The 23967-nt window shown below is 43.1% G+C and overlaps 1 protein-coding gene across 1 annotated transcript in view; it reads right to left on the reverse strand.

The window, feature by feature from the left end:
• EIF2A (eukaryotic translation initiation factor 2A) overlaps positions 1–10401 on the reverse strand; it is a 161887-nt gene extending 151486 nt beyond the window's left edge. Inside the window, exon 1 of the mRNA XM_069213360.1 lies at positions 10278–10401. Coding sequence (XP_069069461.1) covers positions 10278–10305 — 28 coding nt within the window. The 5' untranslated portion in view covers positions 10306–10401. The remainder of the gene's footprint in view (positions 1–10277) is intronic.
• Between the last annotated feature and the right edge of the window lie 13566 nt (positions 10402–23967).

The raw sequence follows: 23967 nt of genomic DNA on the forward strand, positions 1-23967 counted from the left end.
ATTTCAAATTGCCCTGGGAACTGGCCCATGGGGGGGGGGGGGGAAGGGGGCTGAGGGTTAAAGAAGTGCATTCTTTTTTTTTTGCCCAGATGCACAGATCTTCTACAGTGATTGCGCCAAAATGTTTAAATAAAATGCTTTTTGGCCCTGGTAAGGTGCCTGGGAGACTGCACCACCAGGCCTAAGGGGTCAGAGTTTTCCTACCCTGAACCCTTCTCTTTTTTGTACTTTTGTTTGTGAATTGGCTGAGTCCTAGTCCCAAAACGGCTGCCAACACTTCTGGGTTAAAGTGTTCCAGCCAATCAGATCTCAGCAGGAGATCTGTTGGATTTGTGGAGGATCCGCATCCCTAGTTATATAAATTTGCTTTTTCTATAAAAATATGAAAAACTACTGAGTGGATTTGCACCATCTCACAAAAAGGGCTCTTTCTGGGCCAAGAGCTAGCTTTCTATCAAATTTGGTGCAATTCTGTCCCACAGATTGGGCTGCTTTCATGTCTAAAATCACTATAGGAAATAGTGTGGCGAAAATGTGTTTTGTGACCCAATTTTCTCATCCTCTGCTCAATGAATCACCCCGAAACTTTCAATGTAACAGCTGAACTCAGGTGCATACTAGTTTTGAAAATTTTGTGAAGATTTGTTAAACGGCCCCAAAGTTATTGGCAAACTAGGTCCTATTTATAACGTCCTACTGGCAACTACCAGAAGGTAATATATATCTCCTTGATGATAAATCATTTTCCATTTGCTGTGCAAGGATTCAGTTATACTGTGAGTGAGCATTATTTGTTATTTACATTTTAAACTCATATGGAATGGATACATTGATCACTTGTACTGGGGGTTAATCTGTAAATAACTTCAATAGAAATATTTTACAGGACAAAGACTGTGGAAGAAAATTAAAAGGGAAAAGGGTGGACGATAAACTCATTGGCCAACTTTCCTTTCCACAGTACTGATTTGCAATGGTTCCTGAAATACCAAACTCTTTTCTCATTCTGTGGAGCTCTTTCTGTTGAAATTGAGGAAATCTGAATACATTTTATTCAAAGGGATAGTTAGAAGAGCACATGATAAGTTATGGTCACCATGACAATGTTAGAATTGAGAGGCATTTGCAGATCAATAAATGAAGACTATGCGTTTGCCAAGGTCAATTTAGCCATGTCACTAGATTGTTAACACAAATGACACAAAAGAAGCATTTCAAAATGAACAGAAAAAACAGGACAAACTAATGTAATGTTGAACTGTAAAAGAAATATGCTGGTATATTAATCTCTTAACTGCGGCCGGTAATAGTCTATTTTAATATTGTCTGTTAGTTTTATTTTCCTGTGAACTTGCATTGAGAGGTACATGGCACATACCTAAAATCAACTAGATTCAGAGGTGTGGAATTTCATGGACATCTACTTGTCCAAGGGATAGTATGCTTCAGAAATAACCTTGTCCTGTAAAAGAGCACACTTGTCCATGTTAATGCTATGCAGTAAGGTGGCAAAATGACAGCAACTTTATTATATCAGATCCCTAGAAATCGCCCCTCTGGTCATGGTATGGTTCATATTATATATGGATTTCCAATCTAGCAAGAGTCTAAATTTGCACCCTTCCATAGATCTATGTACAGGGGCTGGAAGTAGATGGAAAACTGCAGTTCCAGGACTGAAATCTCCTGTAGATCTGTTCACCCCTACAGGCTTATATGTTTAAAGATATTAACCAACTGGTCTCCAACCTCTTACCAGACTGGAAAGGTTTAGAAATGTACTCCCAGCATTGGCAGGAGTAAAACATTTTCAGAGAGGAGGGAAAAAAGGGAGTTTAGGAACACGGCCCACAAGCAGACATACATGTATATTTACTCATTCAAAAGTGGAGTTCACAAATTGTTCACAAAGAGTTTGGTGTCCAGGCCTCCTTCTGCAAATGGTTGTGAATTCTTTAAAGCCATAGATTTACAGCACTGCTGTGCACTCACCCCAGGCTTCTACTAGAGAAACTGAAATTTTCCCAGACTTCCCCTCCCCCGTTTTAAAAGTCATAAGATTTACACCAGCGCAACGACATATACCTGTGGAAATACTATTGGGACTTTCTTTTCTCCCACTATGGTCGCACATTAATTCTCATTTACTTTTTTAGTTTTTTATATAAACACCTTCATGAGTCAAACACATTTTACTAAATGATGCTTACGAGAAACTGTGTTTAAGTTGCAAGATAGTTTAGCAAAAATTACTTTTCAAGTTTCAACTTTTTGTGTCCAAATTTTATTTGTAAAGCAAACAGTCAACAATCTTGCTTTTATGCATCTGCATATAATTAAGGCGCATTCTGTAAGCATAAGAAACAGCTTCAAATTGTTACTATTTGCAAACACATGTATATACTACTACAACTGTCAGTAATTCAAGCTGAGTGTGTGCCATGCTACCAAAGGCTTTGCACTAAAGGATCAACTTCAACGTATGGTTACAAACCTTGTCTTAGTGGCAGCCAATCATCTTCCACAGATTCATCCTGAGGAATTCTAAACTGTCAGCCAAAGGGTTTGTGCTAAGGAGTTTGGGGTCTACTGCTCCATGAAGACTGCCCTTGACCCCACACACAATGTACTTGATGTTGGCTATAGAAATTTCACATCCATGCATACTTCTATACGGAAACCTGGGGTTCATTTAGTGTAACTAGTTTAATCGGTTATTGGGGAGTGTGATAGTTATTAGAATATGGTATCTGCAGTTATCTTTCGATTACCTTACCTGCTTATTATATGGATGACACAGAAAAGACAATGAGGGGAGGGGGCTTGGACAAGTACAATAACTTTTTCAATGTGGAAAACTTTGTTATTTATGAGGTCACTGGCTTTCAGATCTGTACTGGAAAAAGTTCTCTCACTGTGTAACCTACGTGTGAGGGTGGAGAGACAAAGGCTGCATTACAAGACCTCTGAAGTTTATAAAACCTACAAACAATGACAACTGTGATGGTCCTCCACACAAGATTGAAACATATACTGTGTAAGGATGTCCAGCTCAGCTTTGCACTCCCCATGTGAGAAAGTCTCTTCAATGGGTGCTTCTGTGATGGATATCAATACAATGCAGCAGCACTGAGAGTTGGCGGATAGCAATGCTTCAAGTAAACTGGATCCGGCTATTAATCCTCAATAGCAAAGAAAAAAAACAGCTGTGGGACACGCCCCTCTTGTGTCTTTGCCTCCTGTCCAATACACTTTTCCCTTAACAGAAAGATCCATAATCCACCAAAAACAATCACTGGCAACACCTTGGTGACCTATTGGATTAGTCCATACTTTTTGCCGGTGCTATACAGTAGTGGCAAAAGGAAAGCACTGACAAAGAAAATAGGTCCGGAATAGGCTGCCAGATGTTTGTTTTTCAATTGCCTGTTTTGTCTTCATGTTTGCAAAACATCTTTGCAGTGAGAGCTACCAGCCCCTCACCAATATTTAAAAAATAGCAAAATTATGTTTTTGGTCTCAAAAAGCAAAAAATGCTGCAGTAGCCCTTGGTACTGAAAGGAATTACTCTTGGTGTTGATGTGCTCCTTGTGTAAAAGCATAATGTTGCCACTTACAGAGAGGTAAGCTTGTGGATAAAATGGGGTGGCTGTTTACCCTAGGCTGTATGCTGTATTTGATGGAAGAAAGAATGTGAATTACCCAACAGACCAATGGATGAAGATGGGTGGTCAAAGCCCTCATAAAGAAGTATATAAATATAATTTCAGTATTATCAAAAAGCATTGGACAATGCAAGGCCTTTTAAAAAAATAATGGGGAAAAACAAACACGCATGAACATTCCTCAGGGAATTACACAGGTGCCATTTTGTTTGTTTTTAATGTACAATCCATGGAGGTGGACACCGCTTGGTTTGCTAAATTGAAAAATATGTATTTTATTTGTGTGTAAGCACTTTTGATAATGAGGAGATGCCCAACACAAATGGAGCCTCAAACCATACTGAAAAAATACATCAAAAAAGTATGTACAGAAATGAGGGCCGGTGAGCAGCAGGTGAAGGGTGGGGAGAAGCAACGGAGATTAAGCAAGGAAGCAATGGAGGTAAGCAAAAATGATTTTTGGACAGCTGGGTTGCTTTGCAGCAATGCCAGCTGTCAGTGACATTAAACAATATTTTTAAGGACATACATGGGTAGCAGAGTAGGTGTTTGAGGGAAAGGGAAGCAGCACAAGAGAGAGATACAAAACATGTGCACTCTCATGTGGCGCATAGTGAAAAAGGAAAAAAGTTCCCTAAATGTGAGCAGTGGAAGGATATACTAGTTCTTAACTAAGTATAAAGATAGTAAAGGGGTTATGCTCCAGGGGAGGGACAGCACAAAAAGAGGAAGGCAAGCCACCGAATAAGAAGCAAGCAAATGAGAGTGACAATAAGACCAACAAATGGAATGCAATGAGCAGGCTTTACGTCCACTTGATATGGACCACAAGAAGCCTTCTCCTACAGATACCTACAAATTGCCTTGTAGACTAGAACCATCAGGGGAGTGGCTCGATGACAGTATCTAACAAACCTCCCCATATGTCTCACAGGCCTGTAGAATAAAAATTATTTTCCTGCACTGTCAGGGGTGTGGGATTTAATAAAATATCTACTTGTCCATGGGCCAAGTTGCTTCATAAATCTACTTGTCCTTCAAACAAACAAAAAAAAAAATCAAATCTACTTGTCCCTTTGGTGCCACGTAGTGCACAGATAAATTATGGCAGCATCCTTATTGTATAACAACTCTGATAATAGCCCCTCAGATTATGCCAAGGTTCATACTACAGTAAGGTTTGAATTCTAGCAATTCCAGCATTTTGCCACAGAGCTGCATACTGGGGCTGGAGGGAGTGTTAAACAATTGTTCTGGCATTGGAAAGTGGTTTGGAGTCTGTGAAAATGTACTAACTTATATGTTTTAGATGTTTTCACCAGCCTTTTTCTAAACTTTTCCCATACTGAGAAAGGTGGCAAAGCTACTCCTGACAAGGGCAGAAATAAAACTTCTTCCACAATTGGGATAAAAGTGGTTGGAGGGAACGCACGTGTAAATGCTCAACACATTTTCACATGAACCAAGCTACACATGCATATTTGCTTGTGCTAAAATGCAGTTCACAAATATTTTTTAGGAGTACGTTTCCTGGCCTACTTCTGTGCAATATTGTTAATTCATGAAAGCTGTAAATCTGCATTAATGCAAGGGTATATATCATAGGTGCACTTTTGAGACTTTATTTAAAGGAGTAACCCCCTAATAAGTTATTGAGCTAACCAAAACTGGCTTTACTGTTAGTGACAGCATTCTGTTCTTCACAAGGAGCATATCAGCACAGAAAATAGTTTTGCCAGAGACTACTGTGGCAATGTGTGCTTTTTGAGACCCAAAAATATATTATTGATTTTTGCCAATGTTTGTTATAGAGGTGAGGGCCTGGCACCTCCCACAACAATAAGTTTTTACAAAAACTGTGTCAAAACTAACCACACATTGACAAAACCAAAAGGCTAACCACTAATATTATTCATACCTATTGGCTGTGCCAGATATTGTTTATTTTCATGTTCATTTGTCATGTTGAAACTAGTTGCACTGCTTTTTCCATTATGAATATTTTGGGAATGCTAGCATGCATCAACACATTATAGTAGATGATGCTTCAAAGAAATGGTAACTAATATTTTAGAGTAGTTAAGTAAAATGTTTTTTCCTAGTTGCATTTTAACCTGAAGCAAAGACTCCTTAATCTAGTTTTCAAGCTTCTACAAATATTTGCATCTAATCAGAGACCTTCTTGGAGCATTATACATAGCGTCATATTGTAAAACTTTGCAAAAGTGTGTACACATTCTTATACTGGGACCACTGTCCTCAGTGCAGTCCAACATTACAACATTTCATAAGAGCTCTCACCTTAATCATAAAGGCTTTGCATTAATAAACTATGAATACAAGTCCGAACAGCATTAACACATGGACAAAAGCATAACCTTAACTGCAGAGAATGCCATTCTCTGAGCCTCAATTCAGTACTGTAAACTAGTAGTCAAAGGGTTTGTGTTGCAGAGGGCGGGCATACTTGTTCCAAGGACAAAATAAAAATGAACACTTGTTGTCCTTGACCTCAAACAAATTGTCCTGTGCATTGGGCTATAGAATTTCTACACCCCGTTAGAAGCAGGACAATTTGGCAGATTATCAAGCATTCTTTCATTAAGTGGTGTACTGTGATGCTGGAATACCTCTTGGGCCTCCAAGGTACAGGGATCCAATCTGCTTTCAGAACGGAACTGCAGGAATAACCCAACACCTATCATCTTTATTCTCACTATTTTTGGCATGCCAAATAACCATGAACTATCTATCATATCTGTGCAAACCCACAGACATACAACTGCAAGGAAAAGTGCTAAGTGGCCAAATAACAAGCAAGTGTGCAATATATACAAAGAATAACAAAAAGTGAAAAGTCTGGGAGAATCACAATTTTTCTGGAAGACGCCTGAGTGCATGCGTCAAATTAAAGGTGAAAAACATTTAATTGCTTGATCCTTAAGAAATAATTTCTCAATAAAATAATTAGGCGTCTAAGATACAGTAAACTAAATGAAGACAGAAGCCTGCAAATATCATGAACCTTTACTGAAGTACACCCATCAGACTCTAGTTAGGATCCTTGTGTTTCTTCAGCTTATATGTTGATTTTGCCCTTGTTTTGAACATTTGTTGTAACATTAATCTTCCATTTTGCAAACTGTATCTATGCATGAAATGTCGAAAGGATGACAGGGTCTAACAAAAATTAGAGAGGCATTGTATAGAGCTGAAGGTCCAAACAATCCATCTATTGCAATAAACAAGTTAAATGAAGGAAAGCTTTAAATAATCTCAGCCACTGGCAATCACTCAGGACAGCATTCCACATCACTGTTTTTCTGATGAAGCAGGATTATGGTTAATTTGTACATGACTGGCTTCTGCAAGAGGTGGCATGGTGGGCAAAAGGAAGAAAGACCGGACACAGTACATGTAATTACTAGTGGATAGGATTAAAGTATTTAAACAATCACCTCTTTCCAATTCAGGGCACATGTGAACATATCCAAGATGGCAACCTTGCATATGAGAGACTGTCTTGGCTCATAAAAACTGAGAATGCAGACAAAAAGCTTATGTACTCAGATGTGGTGTTTGATTTTTATCTGAAGCAAATGTTGTGATAGATGTGCCTATTTTCTATGAGCAGGAGGTCCTCTTGAGTGAAGTCAGGGTCCTTTTGATCACATGTTCTGAGCTACGTTCCTAAATACAAAAGTCATGACTCGTATTAACAGTTCTTATGTGTTATAAATGGGGTTTCTGGTTGGTTAGGGTATGCACCTAAGGCAGAACCCACCACTGTAGTCAGGGTAAGGGAGCTACACACCAAAGATAACCCCTGCTCACCCCCTTGGTAGCTTGGCCAGAGCAATCAGGCTTATCCCAGAGGCAATGAGTAAACACGTTTGCACAACACACAACCCAGTGACACAATACACCACAAAAGAGACTCCACATACTATTATATGAAAATAAACTGTATTGCATATAAAACATAGACCAATAATTACTTTGCCAACTCGGCGATTGCCAAACCATCATAGTGCAATAACAGAAAGAGTTCCATGTTGCACATGTTATGCATAGGATGACCAAAAGGCAACTGCCCGCATCTGCGCAGTGCAGCTGCTGACCTCTGCAACTGTCAACGAGCCGCCTGGAACAGGTAGCGAGACTGGAGCCCCTCCAGGACTGCTGCTCTTACATGCACACTCCTCCCACTGCTTCTGACCCTGGGAGACCTCGCAAGATCCTCCCCTCTGTGCCGAATCAGAACAGCAGTGCTGATCTGGCACTTGGATTGCTGGTGGGCGCTTCCCTGCGCTAATCTTTTGACACTGAGGAAAAAAAAGCAAAAGCAGGAGGCCCCTTCTTCTGGAACAGTTACCGCCTCACGGGGCCATTGCGCTCCTCATGTGCCAGTAGATCCCAAAAGAAGAGAGGTAGGACTAAGGTGATCACCTCGCACTCCTGGACATGGGTTCCCCAGACTCACCACCAAGCTTCCAACAGCGCTCAACACGCAATGACCATAAAAATCAGGTGGCAAGATCGGGAGCACAGCTCCGGCTGAAGTTCACACAGCTGTCGGATTCACAGGCCACACGAGTCCCACGGCAGAGGTGTACTAGTGCTACTCTTGATGACCCTAGAGTTACAAACAAACAGGTAGGCAGCAGGCCAGAACACAGGGTTCTTGCAGCAAAGTCACAGTCCTTCTTGTGGCCCAGCAGGCCACAGGTCAGCACGAGTTGATTCACTGGTGGTTCATCCTGGCAGCAGAACAGTCCCTCCTGGCAGTGTGCAGTCTATAGAGCCAGCAGCATCTGTGTACAAATCCATGCAGTGTCTCTAAACATGGGATCACAGCCCCTCCACTTGGACTCAAAATGCCTTTGATCAAAGTGGGGGACTTGAAAGGAGCCTCAGAAGTGTACAACACCCCCTTTTAGCCCCAGCCCTGGCTCCAGACATCAGTAGGGGGTAAACGAGCCCTTTGTGTGAGGACAGGACACAGCCTAAACAGATGTAAGTGCGCCCTAACTCCCTCTCCCCCAGTCCAGGAAGATACTTCAGTATGTAGATGTAATCATGTTAAACCTCCACCCTCTCTGTGTGAAGGCTGTCTGGAAAGTATGCACAAAGCCCAGCTGTCACTCTACCCTGGATGTGGATTGGTGTCAGGCTGCAAAGCACAAGAGGCATAAGCACAGTGAAATGTCCACTTTCTAAAAGTGGCATTTCCACTATATTAATAAAAAATCCACCTACACCAACAAGCAGAATTTCTCACTACCATTCCAAGCATACCAATTGTGCCGACGATGCTCCTCACAGATCAGAAATTACCACTTTAGACATATATATATAAGGGAATTCCCAATGCAAACCTATGTGAGGCGCAGTACTCACAGCCATTAAGAAACCAAATAGGCTGTCTGTCACTACCAGGGCATACCACACAACGAATACACTTGTCCTACCTTTTACCTTCCGAGCACCCTGCCCACAGGGATACCTAGGGCCTACCTTATGGGTAACCTATTTGTAGTAAAAAAGGGAGTTCGGGGCTTGGCAAGTAACTTTAAGCGCCAAGTCACTGTGGCAGTAAACTGTGCACGTAGGCCCTGCGGTGGCAGGCCTGAGACAGGTTTGAAAGACTACTTCTGTTGGTGGTGCACGTTGCCCTGCATGCCCACGAATAGCTTTTAATTTGCAGGCTCTGGATATAGGGGATACCAATGTACAAGGGACTTACAGGCAAATTGAATGTGCCAATGAGGTGTAAGCAAATCATACCAAGCTTGGAGGGGGCACACATGCACTTTAGCACTGATCATCAGTAAAAGTACCCAGAGTCCTAAAGCCAACAAAAATAGGGTCAGAAAAACAGGAGGAAGGCAAAACGTTTGGGTAATCCTGTAAAAAGGTCCAGTTCCAACATTATGCCACAGCCCTTCCCAGCCCCTTACTCTCCTCCCCTTCATCCCTTTCTTCATGGCACTCGAAGCACCGGAATAAGGTGCCAGCCTCAATTTCTAGTCCCATCCGCTCCTACATAACGAATATGACCCTGAGTAAACCACTTTACACTGTGCCTTAATCGCCTTATCAGACCATATACAATCTGAAGTGATTGCATACTTTTGACCAACTCCTTTACCAATAGTTAATCCATAAGCCAACAACAGTCTTTATTCTTCTCTTCCGTACAATTGACTTGCAGGCAAACCGGGGGGCCACTTCCACCGTCTTAATAATGGAGTGTCCGTGCCTCAACCCCATGTATCCCAATTTCTCTTTTATACTTATGAAGACCACGTGGTTTAGCAGCTGAGTCGACAAAGGCACCCGTTAGTCGTTTTGGTGCATTTTTACTGTCACTCCCTCCTTGCTTCAGAGAAAATCTCACCTACCCGTCTCTCACTCTCTAAATAACGTTTGCCCTTCTTCTTTACATCTCCATATCATGTTTTAACCTCTGTCATTTAATTACTGAGTCTTGACTTCCGCTAAACAGTCCCCGTGTTTGAGACCATTATACGTTCTTGACAACTTTTCCTCTGTAAACCGGACTACCGAGGCTAACCCATGCATTTTCACTTTAACTCTATGCATACCCACCTGCTAGAACCGGCCTGGAAGGCGCCATCTTGATCCGGAAGCTGTTCCCGCACGAGCGGTGAAAGGTTGAGTTGGAGGCATCAGAGAGGAACACGTAGCCATTCACGAAGCGTCTCTGGCTCGTGTCCCGTTTAAGGCCCCGCCTCCCGACTCTGGAGTTTTCATTGGTTACAATTCCTTTCTGAGGAAGACTTTAGGGCAAGGGTGCTGTTGTGGGCAACTCAGTACAACTGTCAGGATGAAAGCTCAACTCTCCAACCCATCCGCGTATAATTGAGTCGAACTGACAAACGAAAAGAAGAAGCTAATTTTTAACCAAGCATATACAAAAAAAGCGGCTGCGCCCATTTTTATATAAAAAAACAAAAATGGGGAGGAGAGGCGTAAAATGCACGAGTTGTAATACATACCAACCTTTAGTGGTGAAAGCCGGCTGGTCTTTCCACACTGATATGAATTGAGGGTAATTTAGGATGGAGAGTACTCCCACATAAGAAGATGGAAACTTAAATAGTCGGGATTTTCTTTCTATTGTGTTGCTTTTCGCTAGCTTAAATTCGGATGCTAAGATATTGCACTCAGTCCACGCTAGACTTAGAAACTTTGACAATCGCACCACAACTTCCAAAGAAAATTACAAACCTATCTTGTTCCATTTACATAATTCTATGACACATATCATTCCATTAAAAGGGTATTTTGTTTGTCCGAAAAATATACAAACAAACTTGCAAAAATTCAGTCTTTTGCAGATGTTCTCAATTTTTATACTGCTGTAGACATAAAAATACTTGACACTCTAGTAGGTGTCCATGCGCATGACTGTTGGAGCAGAAAAGCACTCTGCATAGTATTGGACCTGCACCCCTGTCTGAGTGCCCCAGCTGCAGCGATATCTGGATCCTTAGTACCAATATTTTAGTCATGGGCAAACACAGATCATATGTATGCACCTTTACTTAGGCCTGTTTCACTGATTGCAGTCTTGACTGGGAAGGTAGCACAAAGAGCTACCCTTGTGAGTAATAAAGCGCTACTACCCTTTACCAGAGTTTAGTAGCACAAGTGCAGTGGTGGCAAACCCCTATGTAACAAGTGATCAGTTAAGTGAACAGGGCTTTTCACTGGAGTCACCAGAGTGGGGCTACTGGCATACTGATGTAAAGTTCTGCTGTTGTATACAAAACTCACCTTTTGCATACATCATGTTAGTATGTAGCGCTGTGTAGTGCTCATGTGAGTGCATGTGCAACTTAAAATGCCTGTGTATGGTACAGTGCGTGGAGGCCTCTGGGTTCCATGTTGAAAGCCCAGGGCCTAAGACAGGCATGTGGAGGAGCCATCCCAGACAGATTTGTGGATTGCCTGCATTCTAGAGAGCCGAGTAGAACATAAACACACTGGAGGAAGGGAGAGCCAGGCTCTCTTGTGCACTTCAAAAGGGTTCTTTGACTATGAAAATTTCCTTGGTCAGTGGGGTCTTGGCATATCTCAGGAAGGCAATGGGGCTGATAATCGAATCATAAAGAATAGGGTGCAGTGGCCTTATCATAGACATATATCTTTGTGGCTGACATCCAGGGGTAATCTAGTTAATCCCATAGCCTATGTCTGTTGCTATCAAGTTTGGACTCACTCCTGCTGTGACAGACTGCTTCCTGGGCAAAGGACAGGACAGAGGAATGGGCATTTCTAAGGGAGCAACCCCCACATCACAAACTTCAAAGACTCAGACACTAAATCACACAGTGTCTGGAAAAGGATTCTAAAAAGGAGATGCTCTCAAAATTGTTAAACTGCTAATCAGCGCAGAAAAGCTCAGGGCAACTGGGGACTGAAGTCTGCCTGCCTCCGAGCTGGGATAGGGACATCGTCCAGGAGAGTCAAGACCACTCAGACAGGAGTACCATCATCCCCACCTTCCAAGACCAGAGTCCCTGTGAGAAGGAGTAGAGACCATGAAGGAAGTGAGGTCCAGTAGGGTTCCTCTCGAGTATCTACCTGAAGCAAAGTGAGATTCTGGTTCTGTGTTAAGGACCGTTGTACTGATTGGGCCATCCATCAAATTGCCGCTCTTCACGACCCTCGTTAACAGGTGGGGGCCATGATGATGATAAGGTTCTGTCACCTGGGTACAGGACTGTGGGGAAAAAGTGGGCTGTCGCTGTACAATTTTGTGACCTGAAGGGGCTGTCGCCTGATGTACACTGTTAGTGATCTCCATTGCCAGGCAGGGGGATTCTGGTGAAGAAGAAGACCATTGTCTTGGAGCATCATGCACTAGAGCAACAAAGCAGGCTGTGACCTGCAGGAGAAGTGCACAAATATGATCAACGGTACCCAGAAGCCTCTGAGACTACCTGTCGGAATCATGAAGACTTACTGCACAATTAAAGGAGCAATGTGACCACCTGCTGCCTAGCTGCAGCTTCCAGACATCGACTCACCGCTGGGACACTGACACACATGAGTGCCTGTCAAACTGTTACTGTACACAAGAATGGGTTAGATTGATTGCCGGGCCAACAGGCACTAGGGTAACTTGCTCTGACTACAAGCAATACTGCGCTGGGGCACTTTGGCTTGTTAAGAAGCCACTCTGGAACTTTTGAGACTTATACTTTCTAGTGGGGCCTAACCCCTCACATGAATGGGAAATAATCTCCATCCTTAGATGGGACTCATGGAGCTGTCCGGTCAACACTAGAATGCAGCCTTACTACACTAGGGCCCATATTTACAAGGAGTTTGCGCCACCTGCAGCCTCAGTGCTCCACACTGCTCCAGTTTTTTAGATCTCTGTCTCATATTACACCTGCTCCAGATATAATATATGCAGGGTAGGTGTTCCCACATTGAAAAGCACATAGAACAGAAGCAGTGAAATTTACAACTTTTCACTGTGTCACTCTAAGACTGAACTGCGTCAAAATCCCTACACCTTCTTAAACCAGGCACAAAAATTGATGTAGGGATTTTAATATGTGATTCACCTCTGTGTTCTGACGCTTTGCTGGAGTTGCGTCAGTCTTATGACCAACTCCAGCAGTGCATCACTTTAGCGCCAACAGATGCGTCAGAATTTCAGGCCCACTAGTAGTAAGCCCACTGACAGATCCATGAAACCTTGCATCGTAGAGCCCTGCATGGTAAATGCAGAGCATTTATGGCGCCGTTAGGGTATTTGCGGCACGCACAAGAAATCTGACGCATCAATGCAGATGCGTCATTTTTTGTAAATAAGCCCCATGCGTGTTATTTGTTGTGGGACAAAGTTCACTTTGTGATCTTATATAAATACTACTCTTTTCATAAAAGCTAGTATCTGGCTGGACATTCATGTATTGTTGCTGACGTGTTGTGAGACTGTGTACATCTTGTATGTGCCTCCCGTCTTGATTTCTGCTACCACTGAGAGTCAAGTGCTGAAGGTGTAGTACTTGGCCCAGTTACTCAAGAGCTATAGTAGGTCGGGCCCCGGGATATCAGGAGTAAAAAAACACAATCCCCATGGTTTGGCCTAGCATTCCCTGCTTGCTCTTTGCCTTTAAAAGGGATTCCGACAATGACTTATTTATTCTCCCACTTTTTTGGCACAACTAATGCTTGTATGCTTCTGAGCAGTTCCCAGTTTTTGTGCACCACATCTAGTGCATATTATGGAACCATAAGCTTCTTGCCCTTCTTACATATAGGCCTAACTACAGCTAACGCCACATTAACCAAGAACCCAATGTGATGCAGGCCACATTTTACTCTCATCAGGGGCATTAAGGGCTGTATAAAGTATATACTACACAATTATAACAGGACAGCCACAACACAATCAAAATAACACAAGTTATGGTTTGCATGCATTTTTTATTAAAGACAATTCTGGAGGTAAACACCAGCACATTCCCATTAACATCTTACTTATGGATGGTTGCCAAATTATTCAACGATTAACATCATATAGGGAGAAAAAGTTGAAGTACAACTAAATACTAACCATCCCCTAATGCCCCCCTCCCACAACCTCCCAGTGCCCCCTCAGTTCGCTCAAGAGATTGTATATTATGTAACAGTTTCATGTCACCACAGCTCCTATAAAGCAATTAAAAAATGAGGTCTATTAAGAATGTGTGTGTTTTGGGTAGGTGTAGTATTCTTAGGTATCTAGTACAGGTAAGTGCAGAAAGAGAAAGTCAACACATGGATCCCATGTCTTCTGAAATTGTGTTTATCGCTTCTTCAAGGAGGCTGTGATTTTCTCCACTCCCTGTAAGTTCCAGAGACGCTGGAGCCAGTCTATTGGCACACAGCATCATAGTTATGGCTTTGCCCCTATTTGGTCTCGAAGGAATGTCAGTTGATTGGGAATTCCTAATATGGTGTATGTAGGGAACATCAGGATGTTGGTGTTAAACATACCATTAATGCTATTAAGTACTTCCTCCCAGTAGCAATGTCATTTAGGGCAGTCCCACATTAGGTGCGTCCAGATACTCGCACCTCCTCAGTTCTTCTAGCAGTTGGACGGTTTAGCTGGGTACGACCTGTGGACTCATTCAGATGTATAATATCAGTAATGCACCATTTTTATGACGGCTTCTTTGTCCGCCCTGCTAGTTGCAGAAATGTTCATTCTAGTGCACTCTTTGATAGATATGGGATGCCTTGGTTCCTTTTCCCACCTCTTCTGAGCGTATGATCTGCCAGGGTTGCTCTGGCTTCTCAGCAGTTTGTAAATGTAGAATAAGACATGCCTGTTGTCATGTTTTGTTATGAGAAATTTTTCAAATGGTTTTAGGGGTCTACTAGCAGTTTTTTTTGTATTGCAGGATGAGTGACCCAGTGGTGTATCTGTTAGTAATGTAAGAGTTCAGTTCATGGATACCATAGTCCTGTTTTAATTGCTTAAAGGATGCTACACCCTCTGCATTGTAGCACCCCCGCCCCCCAGTTGGTCTGCTGCCAACTTACTCAGTCCGATCCTGTCAATGCTGGAGAAAATTCAGGATTCCCTAATTTTGGGGTCATCGATAATCGGATCATCATCAGTCCTCTAGTAATCGTGATCTTGTCCTCCACATCCAATGTTGCCTTTACCACTGGAGAGGCGTAGACGACCCGTGGTCTGCATTGTTTGGCTAATCTGTGAACTTTCCAAATATGAATTCCCACGACAGCTTGGTCCATGAAGCACCAGTGTTTTTCTGTGGTCGAGTGGTGCCATTCCACCATGTAGCGGAGCTGCACTGATACATAATAGTGTGATAAGTATGGGAGTCCCAGTTCTCCCCTACACTGTCTGATCTGTTGTACATTTTGCGATGTAGAACTTATTGCCTTGCCAGATAAAATGGTTGATGGATCACTGCAGTTGCTCCACTTTTCTAAGGAGTGGAGACAGGGGAATCATTTGAATGTTATATAGAATTTTGGGGAGTCAGGTCATCGTAACAGCTTGTATGAGGCTCAGTCACATCAGCACACCCATCTTCCAGCTCTGTAGATCTGTGGGGGCAGCTGTGAGCAGATCACTAAAGTTGAAGGAGGTTGTCTTATTTGTGGTATAGCAGATATTTATGCCCCGGTAGGGTATACAGAGCTGTGTTCACAACAGTGGGAATGAGTGTGCAGGCTTTTCCCTGGGTTCCTGAGAGACATTAATGCTCATGATTTTCAATCTAAGGGCCTTCATTTTACAGCTGTACACTTGGCTAAAGCGATCCAACTCTCCCAGAGGGCTGGGATAGAAGAAATTGGGTCTGATAGCAACACAATCACTTCATCTGCAAATAGGCCAGTTTATGTTAATGAGTCCAGAACTGCACTCCCTGAATATGTGGGTTCATTCATATTTTCCCTGCCAGAGGCTCCATATAAAGCGTGAACCAGGCCCAGCTCTCTCATCCAGTCCAAACTCCTCTTAGAGAGGACCCCATTTGTCTCACCCACTGCACGGACCAGTCCTTTAAGTTGTTCAATCACTTTATAAAGATCCCTGCAAAGCAGGATTTTGCGATTGGAAGATGTCATGATCTGCAAGAGCGCAGTTTTAAAGAATGTCTGTTGATTGCTATTTGGAATGTATATAGTGCCCCAGGTAATAGTTTTGGTACCTGTTATGCAAACTACCAGAAGATGACCTGGTGTTTCTATGGGGGTGTCAGTTATTTTCCCCTTGAATTTGTGAGCGAATATGATGGCCACGCCTCCCATCTTTTTAGAGCTGGATGAGCTTTGTCGAGTGAAACAATGGGAATCTGGGCCTAGTCTAGTCCCATTTGAGAATATGTTTCATGTAGGAGGCAGCTGTCGCATTCCTACTCCTTCAGAAATGAGACCAAAGCGAGCCTCTTTAACAGGGCATTAAACCCCATAACGTTAAAGCTGAACATCTTCAAAGTGTGAGGTAAAATTGGAATGTATGACATCCCAGCAATCCCTCTATAGAGTGTGTCCCTTCAATATGGAGTCTTCAACTGCAAATTTCTGTTACAACATGTTATCAAGTCTGAATCGAGGATCCTCTCCCCAGTAACAACTGAACAATGTACAATCCACACTCCTCCCTCATTTGAGTATCCATTTTCTGGGTAATAGCTGTAAGCCCAGGTAATTTGGTCCCGTACCAAGGACCTCCGCAATCAATAAGGCCGTCTGCTTTTCTCACCACCCCCATCTCCCTGCATCTATCTGTCCTACCAACTCTCAAACTCCCCTCTGCCCAACTCTGGGCTTGGGCTCCAGCATTGTCAGTGTAGGCAAGTTTATTACAGCCTCTAATGCTGTAGGATAATCATCACTTTCAGTCCTCCTCCACCTTTTGTTGGCTTGTAATTTGTAAAAAAATGGCCTCTCTCTCTGTATTTCATTCTGGGAAGGCCGAACCATGGATTGTTTGATCAGGATCATGGTCCATTGTACCCCCCTGCGTCGCTCAGGTTTGACATATCACTGAGCGCAAGCACCAAGAGGTGGGATCTCCCAGTGAGTCTGATAGATCCAGAATCATGTGTGCCTCTGATGGGGTGCGAACCATGTTGGTCATTCCAGATATGGTGAAGGTCATGCTAAATGGGACTCCCCAGCAATGATATATGCCTTTCTCTGAGGTAAAGCGCAGCTGTGCAGACATTTTTCCTTTGTAAGGGGGTCAGGGTGAGATCTTGATAGAGATGCAATGTGGCGCCCTCAAAAGAGATCACCCTGGCTTCACGGTCAGCTATCATAATGGCCTTCTTTTGCGTGAAGTGATGCCCACAGGTGAGCATGTCTAGTCGTGTTCTGGAGTCTGAAAGCATCCCAACTCAATGAGTGTGATCCAGTTAGAAGTCTTCCCCTGAGATAGGCCAGGCAGAACGTAGTGGAAGAGGTTTTACACATAATTCTCCAGCAGTCCTGCCTGCACCTTGCTGGGTATTTCCTTAATGTGTATATTGGACCATCAGGATCTATTTTCCAAGTCCTCCTGGTGCCCTTGCAGGTCAGTATACTAGTTGGGGAGATCAATAACTTCCCTCCAAATGTTTTGAGTCCAATTCCAATCACCTGTCGTCTCAAATCTCTGCAGAACCAAAGAATATCCACCTATGCCTTCTGAGACCACTCTCCATCCGGTGGTAGCATTCACCACGGTCAAGAGTTTCCCCAAAGGGAAGGGGGAGGTTAGAAAGAGAATGAGAGAAGAGTGTTTCCTGTTGCTTGAACCTGGCACCTCCAGTTGACGTGTTGGACAATCTGTGAATGTTTTCTGCAGAACCTTCTGCTCCAGTGATTGCTTCCTTGGGTTCTTGGTGTGGTAGGTGTCTAGATATTAACATACACAGTTAATCTTCCGTCAACTACAATTACCTATGCAAATTCTACTCAAGGGGTGTAATGCATACATTATACTGATTATACCTCAGCGGGATTGATGGCACAAGGGCTACAAACCTCTGTAATATTACTGCCCATGCCTTTAACAGCCCTGATCAGCGTATCAAAGGAAGGTTTCAAGAGCACTGTGGAGCACTTAAGCTCTTGTAAAAGTCCATCTGCAAGTATCTTTTGCGTACAGTTCCAATTGTTCTCCTCCCAATTCAAAAGCCACCGCGGTAATGCAAACATCCTTGGATAACAATGAACCGTTCACAATGAACTTGCGGTGGACATTTTTGGTCTTGGGGCTCAGTGCGGCGATAATCCTGCTTCCCACAACAAATAAATATTAGCTTTCCTTTCCTTACGGGTCTACAGTTCTATGACGGGTCAAAGGTCTGTAGCAGTTTCAAAGGTCTGTAGAAGGTTCCAGTTCGACGGCGGCGAAGTGGCTCCAACAAGGTTCCATCAGGTAGGTAACAATGAAGGGTTTGCAGGAAATCTTCTCTTCCCGAAGTGAGTAAGCCAAGTAGAGGGCAGGGCCTTGGGCGCAGTATAAATAACGCCATACCCAGGACGACCCCATTCCCAAACTCTCGCGAGAGTTCAGGGAAGGATGTGTTCTCTTGGTTAGACTCAGAAGGGAAGTCTTTACATAAGACCACTGAGTATGCATAAGATGCAGGAGCCAAAGGATCTCGGGTGAACTAAATGCTCTCTGTCTGGTGCATTATGGTATGTGGAGTACACCTAAGCTGTGTAGCATGTTTAATATTTACAGTGTGGCAGCCTAAGGACCCCGGGGGAACTAGCTGTTTCCTAGCTAGTGCGTTATAGTATATTGAGTACACCTGATTGGTGTAGCATGATTGATGTACAATGTACCAGCCTCATGGAGAGGTGAAAGGGGTGCAAATAGTGCAAGCAGTGTGTGGCACGACATCAAGTTCTTCATCTCAGGAGTTGCCTGCAGTTTCTAGAGTGGAGACTGATTTGCTTCACTTATGACCAAGCTGAAACACTCATGCACTGACAAAAATCTCTGGAATGCACTTCTTAGTCCAAAGAAGACATTTATTATTTCACTACGCAAGGTTCCTGAAAGGAGATTAGCATTCTGAAAGCACACATTTAAAAATAGTCACAGCAATGAAATGAAAACATGTACAAATGATTCTCCGCTGCACTATACACAGCAAATATATGTATCTCTATTATAATGCAAAGCAAATAATGAATGAAAAAATATGCATCACCATGAGACAAGGGAAAAAACTGCTTCATCTTCCTCCTATTCAGCATTAGATAGCCAGATCCCAGAATCAATCGAGGAGAGAGAGATCAATTATCCTTACGGGAAAGATGACACATCCAGTGTCCTGGATATGCCTGAGATCTGCAAACACTCTCTGTCCCCGGTCTATCTGGTCTCGGCCTCTTATACTTTAAATAAACAAGAAAGGAAAATTTAGAACCTCCCTCTCCCTGCAGAAGTTTATTTATTCAAAAAACTGCTGATTGCTTTAGGCCAGCTTTGAAAATAACACGTCGGGACCTGACCACAATCCCAAGGTTCCAATTCAAAACGAGACCATTTCCTGCCATCTGAGTACATTCTTATCAGCCTAAGCCCTTGGTGGGAAAAAACATGAAGATTAAAAACATGTGCATATTGTAGAATGTGGAAAACTACTTGCAGCTTTTAATGTGACAGTGGCTAATGCTAATATATAGTCAATAGGCAAAATGAAGCTGGTGGTCACTAATGTGACGGTGTGCTGCTAGGCTAAGTGCAATGTGGAGTCAGTGTCAAAACTCACATATCATTACAGAGATCCACTGGCCCAGGCCCCTCAGTCATGTTTTACCTCCTTGATTTCCTTTGCAATTTTTTCTCTCAGTCTATCTAGCAATGTTGGTGCAAAGTTGCCGGCACAGTCCTCCATTAAAGTAAATGTGAAGGGTGCCTCCGTCGTAGTCTGTGTCAAACTGTTCGGAGAGGATTCTCAACTATTGTCTATGTCTCCTTGTGTATCTCGCCCATATCTTGCTTCTGCTTTATCAAGTATGTTTTTCAAGTTTGCATCTTTCTTGTGTTTGGTGGAGGCCACAGTTGGGGCATATGTCTTTTGTGGTGTGTAGGGGAGGTCAAAGCCAAGCTCAAAAGTTAGCCATTCAGTAGTGTGTTCTTGTCTCGTGTAGGGTTGTGGTCTCTTCAGTCATTCAGCACCCCAAGTCTGGGACTTTCCTGTGGCTTGGAGTGAGGGCATACCACCGTGGGCACATCAGATACAGGATGTCATTTATTTTGCTCTACAGCCTGCCCTGCCTTCAGTCAATGCATGCCTTTGGAGTGTATGGGATTCCCCACCTTAGCAGTTGGTGTCCTAGGGAAATGGTCAGGATTGTACCCAGTTGTCTGTGGGTACTGGGCCCTCCGTCTTTGGCCGAACTGACCTGAAAAGGAGAGGTGGCTTGGGCGGTGAAATTAGTGGGCCCGCTGTATTATCTGTTATTCAGTTCCTCTCCCCCTCTAGAAAATCAGCAGCGTAATCATGGACTTCCACCCCATGATTAGACAAACCCTTCTGCCTCTTGCTCTAGGCATTGTGAAGGGAGATGACACTGGGCCTATACTTGACAGCTGCACATCGCCTGCTAGCCCTTAGGTCCCGCCCACATACCTTGATGGTCTGCCCAGATTCAAGCTTTGTCAGGGCAGCTCTAGGTTCTTCTCTGGGTCTGGGGCACTTCCAGTGTCAGTGATGCAAAGGGGCTCAAGGAGGATGGGGGGAGGGACAGACTTGCCCCGCACACTGGGGTGTCCAGCAACCGCAGATCACTCTCCACAGCCTTTTGTCTGCACTACCGGCACCATGTTTCTAGGCAGGTTGGTCGGGCCACCAATTGTAGCGTTCTTCTCCCGCTAAGCAGGGTAAAGTTAGCAGCTGCTGGCCACCACCAAATTTCACTCACAAGCACGAGCTTCGCCAAGATGGCATCCAAGACTCATGGGGAGGCAGCGGCAAGCAGCCTTCCACACGAAGATGTAGTACATGAGTACCAGTAGCAGATACTTATCTCAAGCTCAAGGGAGGCAGTACATGTGTAGTAATCTGTGTAGTACATAGATAGCAGTAGTAGATGTTTATTTCTCACCCCCAAGGAATCATGCGCTGCTGCTACTTATGCTATGGCAGTGAAGCTTGGTGAACATTTTTCACAATATAAGAGAGAAAATGATGGGCAAAATTGTGAAGAGGTTAAGGGTGTCAATGGAGGATGCAAGGTAAGTACATAATTCAAGTGGTAGTTTATCCTTTAATACACACACAGATCTGGTACCACAAGGGCTTCAAATAGTATTGCGTGCTTCCTGCACATACACGAAACAAGAAGTACATTGCCTTTACAGTGCAAGTTTCCTTTCCACACAGAAAAGGCACCATATGAGCATTAGCAATGGAGGCTTTCCACAGAAACATAGACGGCAGGTACAAAATGGGTGCTAACAGTGCCAGCTTCCCAAACATACACAGGATGGGTACATGGACAACTTCAGCAAAAGTATTTCTCACTCACAGACAAAAGGTACCACATTGGAATCAACACAGCATCTATCTTCACATAGAACATCTACACTGGAGAGATTGAGTTGTGGCAGTAAGCAACTCCGATCGCTATTACAGACATGCACTCATCATCTTTGTACTCACTCCAAGTAGCAACAAAATGGACCGTTCGGGCAGGAAGAACACAAGTTGGCCTGTGCCCTGCACATAAAATAGTACTGCTGTGGGGACGCCTCTGTTATGAAATCCTTCAGTGGAGAAGCACCTATCCGCAACAGTTGGCTCAAAACAAGCCCCAATTTCAGACTAGGAATAGTTCATGCTCACTAGCAGTTTCAAACAACCATAGTTTCAAGCCTTGACGTGATTCCTCGAAAAGGGTAAAGTACAGGGGTTATATCTCCCTTTAATGGCTCTATTTGATGAACTCTCCTAACCTATGAGTGGACAGCACCCCTTAATCCTACACAGATACTACTAAAATGATCAATTTAGGTAGACAGTTTAAGGCAAAATGAAGGGTTGTTTTATGTAAAAAAAGTCTTCAGTCACTGGAAGATTAGGGATGAGATTTATTTAGAAGGCAGATTTAGGTACATTATTAATGATCCTCTATTGTGAATAAAGTAGTTCTAGTCTGACTGTCAAATGAACCTTGGGGCTTCACCATTCAAATTACTGCTGCAGCAGAATCAGCCAAAATAGCCACACACAGGCCTTCTAATAAACACACTTTGCCAGGGAAAATAAGACAACAAAAAACAAGGTGATGGATGGAATGCTTAAATTAATCTCAGTCTCTGGCAATCACTTGGGCTGCATCTCATCGTTTTTCCTGGATTGCTTGTGTTCCGGTTCAGGGATGAAATGACCTGGCAGTTCAGGCTGGACTGTTCCTAATGGGGCAGGGTCAAGACTAATTTGCTTATAGCTTGGTCCAAACTGAGGTGCAATAGTAAGCAAAATAACGAAGGACTAGGATACATCCTGAGTAATTACCAGTGGCTGAGAATAATTCTAGCATTCCATCCATTATTATTTTAATACTTTGGAAAACTAAGATAGCATGATACTAGCTCTCTCCTGAAAAAAAGGAAACTGTACACTAACTTCAGAATGGCCATGCTTCCCACCTTGATAGAGGTAACACCCAATCAATGACCTTCCCAATTCCATATTGGCCCCAGAAAATACCTCCTATGTGCTGAAGGATGCCTTATCTAAAGCCTGACATAGTTTGACCACTTCACTCCCATACTGAAAGAACTGCAGTGGCCTACCCTCCAAACCCACATCATCTTCAGAACTAAGAGCATCAAATACAAAGGAACTAAAATGACACTTCTGCTTACCTGCATAGGAAAACTACAATATCAAGTGGGCAGTGCCACTCCAGGAGTCACAATACACTGGCTTGGGAAACAGCAAATGCAAAAATAAAAAAACACAAAAGGCAACCTTCTCCATTAAACCTTTTGGGCATTGGCGCAACATCCCTATCAACACCAGAGATCCTCTACTCTCATGTAATTCAGAAAGGAACTAAAGTCATAACATGTAAAAAATACTGCCTCCCTACATAACAGGAACCAACCACCTTGTAAATACTGCCACACATACACCATTATTTTTAATGAGCGAGCCCTAAATGACCTGTGACTTATAATTTTGCTTCATGTGACCTCACCTCCTGTATATAAGACTGTTTATAAAGGTTGTATGAGGCTGCAATGCTATATTCATGTTCACTATTATTAGTTGTTGCTATTTCCAAAAATGCACCTATATTTCAGGTGCACACAATATGTTTTTGATGTTCCTAGTTACTAGGAATGCACAGTTGTTTCTCTACGGAACTACAAGGACTATACACCAGACGCATTAGGCTACTGAGCTCACCACTTAAGTACGCTCTTACTACAAAGTTTCATGCTACTACTCTGAATATGCATCACAATAGAAAAGAACCTCTTCTCATGCACACTGCAACGATGTACTGCATCTTCCCCAGACACTGTTTTGTTCTATCTTCGGCCAGTGTTGGCCAATGGTTGCCTCTATCCTCACTCAGGTATGCAACTCTTTGTCTCACTTCTTGTGATGGCAGAACTTAACTAGTAGTAATTAGAGCTAGAGTGCATAGGAAATATCTCAACCAATACAGGACATGCTAAGGTTCTTCATGATATATACTTTTGTCATGTTTGCCATCATCAGTATTCTTGTGATATTTGCTACCATTTTCTTACATATGTTGAATGCTAGGG

The sequence above is a fragment of the Pleurodeles waltl genome, chromosome 11 (assembly GCF_031143425.1).
Source record: "Pleurodeles waltl isolate 20211129_DDA chromosome 11, aPleWal1.hap1.20221129, whole genome shotgun sequence".
Taxonomy (NCBI): Eukaryota; Metazoa; Chordata; class Amphibia; order Caudata; family Salamandridae; genus Pleurodeles; species Pleurodeles waltl.